The sequence below is a fragment of the Phasianus colchicus genome, chromosome 5 (genome assembly GCF_987193195.1).
Source record: "Phasianus colchicus chromosome 5, bPhaCol1.hap1.1, whole genome shotgun sequence".
Classification (NCBI taxonomy): Eukaryota; Metazoa; Chordata; class Aves; order Galliformes; family Phasianidae; genus Phasianus; species Phasianus colchicus.
The window spans coordinates 31,940,387-31,950,601 of record NC_143440.1 but is presented as its reverse complement, the minus strand read 5'-3'; the positions used below and the strand labels follow the sequence as shown (position 1 = coordinate 31,950,601).

The 10,215-nt window shown below is 35.8% G+C and overlaps 1 protein-coding gene across 1 annotated transcript in view; it reads right to left on the bottom strand.

Moving 5' to 3' along the window:
- Window positions 1-6,164: 6,164 nt before the first annotated feature.
- The window catches only part of LOC149917831 (uncharacterized), a 72,936-nt gene continuing 68,885 nt past the window's right edge, over window positions 6,165-10,215 (bottom strand). Inside the window, exon 3 of the mRNA XM_090142051.1 lies at window positions 6,165-6,215. Within this exon, the coding sequence (XP_089998177.1) occupies window positions 6,165-6,215 (51 nt within the window). The remainder of the gene's footprint in view (window positions 6,216-10,215) is intronic.

The following is a 10,215-nucleotide window of genomic DNA, read 5'->3' as shown; positions in this document are numbered from 1 at the left end:
TTGTTAGATATGGCCAAGCTTGAGTTCACTCTGCCAGCACAAATGCCAGAACCAGAAAAATGAGGTGTGAACTCACTCTGTCTAGCTGAAGGCTAGCTGCTAGCCTGGAGCCCCACCTAAACTTGGCATAACTTGACCAGGCTTAGCTTACACAGGTTCGCACAAAACAGGTGTGTCTACTACCCTAAGGCGTTTCTTCATCCTTTGATAGTTCACTTGATTACAGTGATAAGAAATGAGCTTCTTCTAGACAGGTCACAGACTCTTATCTCAGTAAAATGAAAATAATCATAGTTATGCTTTGTTGTATGTGGATAAGCAGTGCTATGTCACTGAAGTGGATATAATTACGTTATAAGATAGATGAGCAGTGCTGCTAAGTGTAATGCAGTGTATGTAATTGGGAGGAACTGTAAAAAACTATTCACCCTTCAAATGAGTGTAGAACTTCTCTATACTTACTACTATAGTATACTACTATACTATATATTACTGTACTATACTACTTTAGTTCATAAAGCTTTCATTATTTTATGTCATTTCTCCAAATATTTTGGCAAGACAAACAGAAAAGGAAGCTCTTACTAACTTCAGTTTTTGGCTTCTTTTCACATTTGTATTTATCTTTGTAAGGGCAGCTGCCTTTTCTTTTCAATTTAGTCTATCACGCAAAAACTTTCCAGCAATTGGAGTAGTTGCAGTTTTGCTAAAATTCAATGCCTAACCTTTTCCAGTGTAAGAAATAGCCTCTGGTCAAAGACTCTGAGCCAATTCCTAGCCCCCAGAACCCACTCTTCTGTCATGAAGGCGCTGTAAGAATTGTTTAGTCCAGTGGTGCTGCCTGAGTACAGGTCATGGTAAGAAAAGATATGTATCTCAATGAACTGGCCTGGGGCATGCTGTTCTGGACACACCAAGGAAAACCCATCTTCAGGCTCCTGGCTTGACCAGACTGCAAGCGTGGTTGGACCTGTAAATGAATTGTAGTGAATAGTAAGCCTTTTCTGGTTTCCCCAGTGAACGAAAACTTTGTCCATTTAGATTGCTTTTGCTTTCCCTTGGGCTCACTCAAATTTGTGAGGTTCACTCCTAGACACCAGTGTATCACTTGCATGTATGTACATGTGCTTACTTTCTTACACCATTTAATTATAACAGACTTTCTGGCCTCGATCCAGTAACACGCTTAAGCACATGCTTAACATTGAGAAAGGTGGTACACTAAGTAAGTAAAAATCATGTAATTATTGCCTAGGAACAATACAGCAAGCAAAGAATGAAAAGAAATCCACAAAATATATATATTAGAAGTGATGGCTCCATCTGCTCAACAGTTATAGATTTCATAGCTTCCTGATTCAAAATCTAAGCTTTGTGTTTAGATTTTTTGAAAGTTTTTTGTTTGTTTGTTTGTTTTTTTAACATAAATGTTGGCAAAGAAAAATCTTCCTGAGCATAGAAACTGCAGTGTCATGGGAGCCTTCAGGATCTCTGAACGAAGTGGGTCTTCTCCAAGTGGAAAACCAGCTCTGCATGTGGCCAGCCTGGGCTCAGGAGAAGCCATTAGCATTCAGCTCGCCCCTATGTAGCTCAGCTGCTGTGGAGAGTGAGCTGGCTGGTGACGTACTTGGGTCTTTGGCAGTACCTCATGTGTTAGTCCTTTTCTCTTCCTGTTGTCGTCTCAATGAATAGCCATTCTGCTTAATTTAACCTCCTCTTCTGCCTAAGTACATACTCTGGCTCTTCACGCTAAAACTAGATCTGAGTAGCTGTAGAAATAAAATTCTTCAACATGTTTTAGCAGTGCTGATTCATTTCTGATTTCTTGGCAAGTCTCTTATTCAAAAATCCCAAGTGCAATTATAGTTGTATAGCATAAACATCCCTTTTTGCCATCATTACAACTTATTTTGCTCTCTGGAGCAGTATGAAATATATATGAAAAATTGTGATTCATTAATATAAATCATATCTACATAACGAGAGATGATTGCACTGACTGCACTCATATAGTAACATTTGGCCTAGACAGTAGACAAATTGGTACAAAGACTTCTATCATAATATGGCCTCTTTCATCCAACCAGTGAACAGTTTAAGCTAGTGTATCAGTAGATGTTTGTTGCTGAAACCTGCATTTCATATTTTTCCAACGTGGTAACAGATTAGTTTCCAATCGTCTGTCCTTTGCATTGCAATCCTTAATGTAGTGAATTCTTTAATGAATAGTGTAAGTGCTGTTCAGCCCCGGATTCCACTAGTAGGCACCAACCTAAATAGAATTGAAACATCACAAATTAAGTGAAACTTTGGCAGAATTTAACAGCAAACACTGTTCCAATATGTGCTTCTCTTCTATCACCCGATTTGTCATGTAAATATGTTGCTCATACATCCTGTGCCTTTCTTAATCAAGGCACAGAAGCGTACCAGTCAGAGTGGTAAATTGTTACAAGATATTACATATAAAAGGCATATTGTCAGCATTTCTTCCAATTAAATGTTCTCCAAACACTGTTTAATATTATTTTTCCTTGTGTAAGTGTCAGCTTATTGACTTTTACTATTGCAGAACTCTAGTGAGGATAGTCAGACTAAAATAAAATTCATTTCTTCCCCATCTAAAGCTGAGCAAATTCTTCTTTGGAGAAGTATTATTAATCTTACACTTTTCCCTTTTACACTGCACCCAATTTCCCCATTCCAACAAAACTAGCAGTGGAGCTTCCAGAAAAGTAATGCTTTGTATTCCCCACGTCTAAGCAATTTATGAAAATGAATGAAATAACCCTTACTAACTATTTCAGGTATAAAAGTATTGCTCTTCTCACTGCTGAACCTTGGGTGACATAGTGATCTGTGAGGAAGGCAGAAATTCATTTCATGTCCTCAGGCTTCTCTAATCACACACATTCTTTGTCATGAAAATTATTTTCCAGCTTTGAAGACCACAAATATTCAGATATTCAATATTCACTCAATTTAAGATAAAGTAAAAATTTAATCTATAAACAAAATAAATATTTAATTCTTAGGGAAAAAGAAATGAAGTGTATATATATATATACACACACATATATATATTATTTCTATGTACCACAGCGTATTCAGGAACCATTAGAGCATTGCTACTGGCAGAATATATAATACATTTATAACTGTCAGGGTAATCTAGTGTAATTTACATTGTCAGTTCATAAAAAAAAAAAAAAAAAAAAAAAAAAAAAAAAAAAAAAAAACTGAGATGTCATGTCATACAGCTAAAATAAATGTAAAGAATCAGTAAAATGTATATTTTCTAGAGAGATCTTTACTCAAATCAGCATTTTCTTCTCTGAGAAATTGTGCTTTCCCTACACAGTCCTTTGCATGGCTGGAGTTCAGAGACTTTCCAAATCTTGTCTAGTTTGCCATGAGGTAACACCTATATTGGCATCTTCATACAAAATAAATTACTATGAATATGTTGAGCATTTCCCAAGTTTTTAGCAGCATTTGGCTTGTTCTTGCTGCTGATGAGCAAAATCTCACTAGGCAACTTGAGTTGTAAGATGCGAGATCCTCTTGATATGGGTAAAACCATAAATGACTAGAGCTCTTTCTTATGTCTTTATTGAAGCAGAATCTCCTGTCCAAGGACCAGAGTATGTTAATGAATTACTATTACAGCCACACTGCTCTCCTGTGGAGTGCTATCCCAAGACATCTTTTTGTGAGCAGTTGGGGTGGTTGTTTTCGCTGGGTAGTCCATTCAGTCCATTTGCCGGTTAGTTATGGTGCTGCTTTTTATTTTTTTATTTTTTTATTTTATTTTTTTAAGTTGTGTCTTCACTTTGGAATTATTTTGGCAATGGTGACGTTTTATCACTAGATGGAGCTTCACACTTCGGTCCTGCGAGGCTCGCCCGCTGAATTCATGTCACCATTAACTCCATGACAGGGAGTTCCTCAACCTCTCCAATCATGTAGTTAGGCAACTTCTAAACCATTTGAGGTAAGCTTGGCTGTATAATATGTTATATATTATAAATCCTTTTAGAAGCGAAGGGTTTTTTTTTGTTTTTGTTTGTGTGTGTGTGTGTTTGTTGTTTTTTACATACTGAGTCATGTTTGCAGTGGATATGTTGGATAATGATCAAAGGGAAAAGAGCAAAGACGTGACACATGTAGGTCTGCAACGTAACTTGTGTATTAAATTGCTCTATGTTTGACTCTTTTAATGTTCTACCAGAAAAGCAGGCCAACTGCAAAGAAAATATGGCAGTGCTGTTAAGATAATGTTATTCTGTATTACTGTCTGTGGACATCAATAACCTAAATCAGTCTTTGGCTTTAGATCAAGAGAAGGTACCATAAATATGCTCCCAACACACAGCTGGGTCTTCATGAAATCAGAACTGTCCGTATGTCCTGGGATTTTTAATGTGGACTAAAAAAAAAAAAGTTTCCATTTTGTTGCAGTCTGAGCCAGTTGAGAGTTCTTGACTGACACAGCCACTCTAAGAGCTGCCTCAGCTCCCTGAGTGCTCTGTTGTGGTGAGGACCTGACCTCACTGGGGACTTCAGGAAATCTCTCCTGATTGCTGCAAGGCTCAGTAGGGCACACACATCTCCCTTCCTAACAGGAAACCTCTTTTCCACAATGTATTCAAACATGGTATGAGCTTCATTGTATGAAAAATGTGACATAGTGAATCTTGAACTAAAGCATGTCTAGAGGGACCTCCTCAGAGCCCTTAATTCATGCCTCTCATAGGCAGGATGAATTTTCTGACCTTTAAATATTGCTGAAAAGGGCAGCTTTCATGAAAAGAAATCAAACAACATTTATATATAGAGCAGTAAACAGCGTGCAGTAGAAAGCTTAGGGCTTTAACCCAGAATGTCCTGGTTACACTATTCCCAGGGAAGACTTCTGAAGGATGGTTCCATGTGAAGGAACCCATTCGGTGCAAAGGACTGAAACCTGACTGGCACAGAGCAGAAAGGACATCCCCTGTTCAGAAAAACTTCTTAAAGAATTAGCAATTTGTTTTGAAGCTGCTACTTTATCCTGACAGATAGATTAAACTATTCAGAAAGGGGAAGTACTGATAGTAAACAGATATAGAGGTGGCAATGGGAAAGCACTGCCTGGAATTTATGCAAACATTTGGAATCATCTTTTTGTAGAACAAAAATTGCAGGAGTCAAGCTTGTAATTATCAGGTTTTTATCTAATAAAAACTGACCTGAAAGGGAAGCAGCTCAAGTTACCAAGCAACAATTTGCAATGGATCAAGACAAAACTAGATAGTGCCTATCTCTGGAGAGGAAGCTCTGCTGGCCTGTCAACAGATGAATTGGTTCTCAGTGCTCTTTTATAATCTTTGACCACTCTCTTTATTCTGTCAAATATTATTTTAATTAGAGAGTAAAAACTGCTTCTAACAGTAGCAGAATAAAGCAATTCTTTCAGCAGTTCTTTCAGCAGTTCTTCCAGATCTTTTTAAACTTTATCCCATTTGAATTTTAGTCTGCTCTTGAAATGCATAAGTGCACAAATTGGGCAATTGCTCTTTTCTGCACATGCATTTTGAAAACTTTACAGAAGTTTGTGTTACAGAGCAAAATTTCACCATGACGATTTCCCTAATTTATCAGTTAAACTGATCTAAATTTTGTGTTACAAATGAGACCAGCTGATTTTGTACTTCTGGTATATATTATACTTAAATACAGAATTTCCTTTGACATCAGAGACTCATAGATGATAGTGCTCTGAGGATTTGTCTTGTGAAAACAAGGACTGTTTTTCTTCTGCACTCTGAACTCTTAAATAGTATAAATGATAATGATATAAATGCCTAAAAATTTCAGAACTGCTTTTACTTGTTGTGTGGTCTAGAACAATGGTTATAGAATGACTGAGTAGTTGAACTAAGTAGTTGTACTACAACTACTTTAGAAATTTGTTTGGAATCTATTGAAGTATCTGGACCATTTCACATGCCCAGCAATGGTACATACGATACGTTTCATTCTGCTTATTTGAATTCTGTTAGATCTTCATGCGACTAGTCATTACTGTAGTTTGAGCAACAGAATTAGTGCAGATTATGAAGTGCACACTTGCAGGTAATAACTTGTAAATAAATTAAAATGTATTTCAATTACTTCTGAAGTTAAAAACCCACAAATTTTTCCACTTCTACTTTCGGCATTTCATCATCAACCTGCAAAAAGGTTAAATATTCTTAATGTTTATCCACAAAATTTTGTAAATATATGTATTTTAAATTAAATTAAATTAATGTATTTTCTGTCTTTATCTATATGACTTTTGTACCTGAGTTTCTGTTGTTTCCTAAATCTGTTGGAAGAATAAATGTAATTTATTGTTAAGTGCATGCCTGAATTGTTTGAATTATATAGTGCATTGATTTGAATACACTATGAATATCGTTGTACTGGAATATGAGCCACTGAATTTGGGAGGATGACTCTCAGCACTCCATAGTTAAGAATGAAAGTATTCATGGTTCACACTGTAAACAGCTGATAACATATTTTATTTGTGTTGCAATGCAACACAATTGTGTTGCAATGCAACACAAAATGCAGTCAGTTATTGTCCATGTTGAAGTCATGCTTCAACAGAGATAGAAAAGTAGCTCTTGGGGCAGAAAATTGTGATAAAGTAATAGTGAATGCAGTAGAGTTCCTGCTGGGCAGCTGGTGGAGGCAGCTGTTCTCTTCAGTGTTGGTCCTCAGATTTTGGTCTCACTATTTTTGTATAAACTAACTCTGTATGCTATGAACACACAGGCCAAGGTAAGCCTTTCTTTTCTGATCTTCTTCACAGACGCTTCCCTACTCTGAGACTTTCTGTCGACCAGCACTTTAGCAAAAGTTATAAGCATTTAATATTCAACAAGGAGCCTCAGTAGCTCGACTGTAGGTCAAATACTTCTGCCTTACTAACTTCATTGTTTCTTCATCTATGCTACTTTATCTTGTGGGAAAACAACAACAACAATAAAAACAATTGATTATTTTTCAATTTAGTTAGTTGGCAAATCCACAATGTGAGCTGCACCTCTCAACTTTTTCCTTTTGCTTTAATTCTATCTCTGCCATCAGAACTCTTCCCACAAAAGGACAATAACAGAATGTAAAATGATCTTCCATCTTTCCATAGTTTAACTTCTCTCCATACTGCTTCTGCACTGCCATTTTCTGTCTTGTGCAGAAATAGGAGTCTGATGCCTGATTGTCTCTTCCACTCTCTCTAAATAGACCAGTGACTGAATCCCATATACCATTCCCATCTAATTTCTCTTTCTCACTCTCTTTCTGTGCATTGTACATGATATCGTGTCTCCCATTCAAAAAACTGTTTCATTTCTGGTTGCTCTTTCATTATTGCTAAGATCAATAACTATCCTGTCTTATATTTTACCTAAACAACTACAGTCTTATCATTTATCTTCCAGTTCTTGCTTCTGTTTTCTTGTTTCTTCCCAGTGAAAATGCTCCTAGGTAAGCCAATATTTATATCTTCCTAGCTAAATCTAAGGATTAGTATTCCAACCTCATTCTCTGTGACTTGACATCCACTTCAGACAATTTCTCATATGTACCCCTTGAAATCCTGTCCTCTCTTTGCTTCTTCGAGACAGCTATAATGAGAGTCCACAGGTGAACTTGTCTAAGCCTCTGTATCAATTTATACTGTTTGAATGTGGTTTTCAGACTCTTTCTGCTCTGCCTCACAACAAGAAGATATGGCCTTTAACTGGTCTATGACATTAGCTTTGAATCAGAAACATTTTCAACATAATTTCATATTTGTGTTTTATTTTTGCTGCTTCTCATGAGTGAAGTTTCCATGGCCATTCAAATATCATTGTTGGCTAATATATTATCCTCTTTCAGAATTAGAATATGCTGTGGTTCCATATGTTAAAATGATTACCTATATTTCTGAAGAATATTACTTATTTCTTACGTCTGTTAGTTCTTATTTCACCTTTACACTGTAAGATGGAGAAAGGTGAAATTTGGCTTTGTATTTGAACAGCATCATGCACACCTGGAACGTGGTCTTCAACTAGGACTCTAGCACATGACAACAGTATAAATAAATATCCATGGTATATAATTTGATAGCAAGAAGGCTCTCTCTCAATCTCAGTTCCATCTCCTGTGGGTTACTGTGTGCCATAAATACAAATGTGAAAAGCGTAGATTTTTCAAAATCAAATAGATTTTGTCCTGAAAAATTAAAGGAAGAAGCATCAGTTTTGTTGTGTTGTTATATCTGTGTTCTGCATATTTGAAATTGCAAGGCTGCAGGGGAAGTTTAACTCCCTTTGTATTTCCTGTTGTGCTGCCATCTCAATGTGCATAGTTGGAGACCTGACTGAGAAAAATATGTGGGAAGAGCCCTTTTTGGGTGATAAACATTAGAAGTTTTCAACTTTCCAGGAGAAAAAATAATATTTAGATTTATTGAGTCCTTTCTGAGCTTTTTTGCGTGTGCCATATATATTGTAATCAGTATTCCTGTTGCTAGGGCACTTATCAAATCAGTGTTAAAAGTTAATTTAATACACCAAATTTTACATTTATATTTGCAAGTGTTAGTTATACAGATCTCATTCTAAAACAAATGAGCACTGACTAACTCATACATATGACTATTCCGTAATGTGTAGAATCAATCATTTTGAATACAAAATACCATGTACTCTCAATGAGTTACATATGAATGACAGACCACTAGCTGTTAATGAATATGCATCCAAAGCAGAATTTCAAGCAGTGAACACTAACACTGCAGTTTGTCTACAGACTAAGGAAGTCGGTTTGAATTAATGCATATATGTATATGTTCTTACAGTTGTATAGACTTTACTAATAGTATTGAGTTTCTGAGAAATAAGAATAAACTGAGAAATATTTTCTCATACGTATTGAAGCATTTTGTATTTTTACAAATTAAAGGCTTCTATTGTAAGGATTGTAAATATGGAAAGTCTAATATCATTTTTTATATATTTGTCTATGACAATGAATGTCTAGTCTAAAGTAGAAAAAACTTATTCAGCAAAAGGCACAAATACAAAATGCTCATACAACTCTCTTGGCCTGTTTCTCTGTCAAATGCTGCATTTGCCATCATTTATCCTGTTAACATATTTATACTTGGGAACCTTTGCACTTGTTAGTCACCAACAGGACATGCTTTGGGACAAGTATTTCTTACAGATAGGATGAAACAGGCAAGCACAATGATAGAGGGGATGGGTTACAGTCAGTTGTCTTTGCATTGTTCCTCCATTGTCTTGCCTGAAACTGATTGCAGGAGTGAGTGGAAAAGAAGGCAGAAGCTTCATTTTTCATGATTCTGAAGCCCAACTCTTGTTTAGCTGTTGTAGTTCTTGTTTACTTACAAAATATTTTTTGAAATTACACAAGCAAATGAAATCATGTCCAGAGATAATCGTGTTCCAGAGCTTTAGGCAGAACAACCTTTAGTGAATTACAGAAGACTTGGTTGTAAATAATATCTGGTTTGTATGCTTCAAGAAAAGAACCAGTATTTTAGGTCATTTCTAAATCAGAATATTTGTAAACAGAATTTAGCAGAAAGGACAAATGTCTTAAACATAAGGGAACGTCTATTAATCATTTTAATGCCCTCATTATAGTTACAGGAGTAGTCTCTGTCATCAGTTTTCCTGTATAAAAAAGTAAAGATTCTGTAGAACATTTATTAAAAGGTTTTCTGTGTTCTGGGTGCTTGTAACAAAAGAATAGATGAAAAAAAAATTGTATCTTTGTTCATATAGAAATATGGAACAATCTTTTGATGTTCCAAAAAATGATAAAGAACCTTTTGGTGTTGAATTTTATGATTCTGACTGAGTGAAGTTACGTTTTCTTTCTGTTAATGAAACACAAAATGGTCATTCACTACTGAGTAGGAGGAATTTTTTTCCTGATACTCTTAAGCGCTTACCAAAAATGTAAGATTTGCTAGTACTAATTCTCAAGTGTTTTCTTCCAACTCAAGTCATTTCTAGAAACCAGTTATCAAAAATTCTTTTAGTTCTACTATTCAGCCAGCAAAAAGCACTGGAAAATCTCATGATATTCCCCAGTGTACGCATGATTTATTAACTTGTTTGGGGTTTCAACCAGAGAAGCTTTTGCCTAATTAATAGCCTT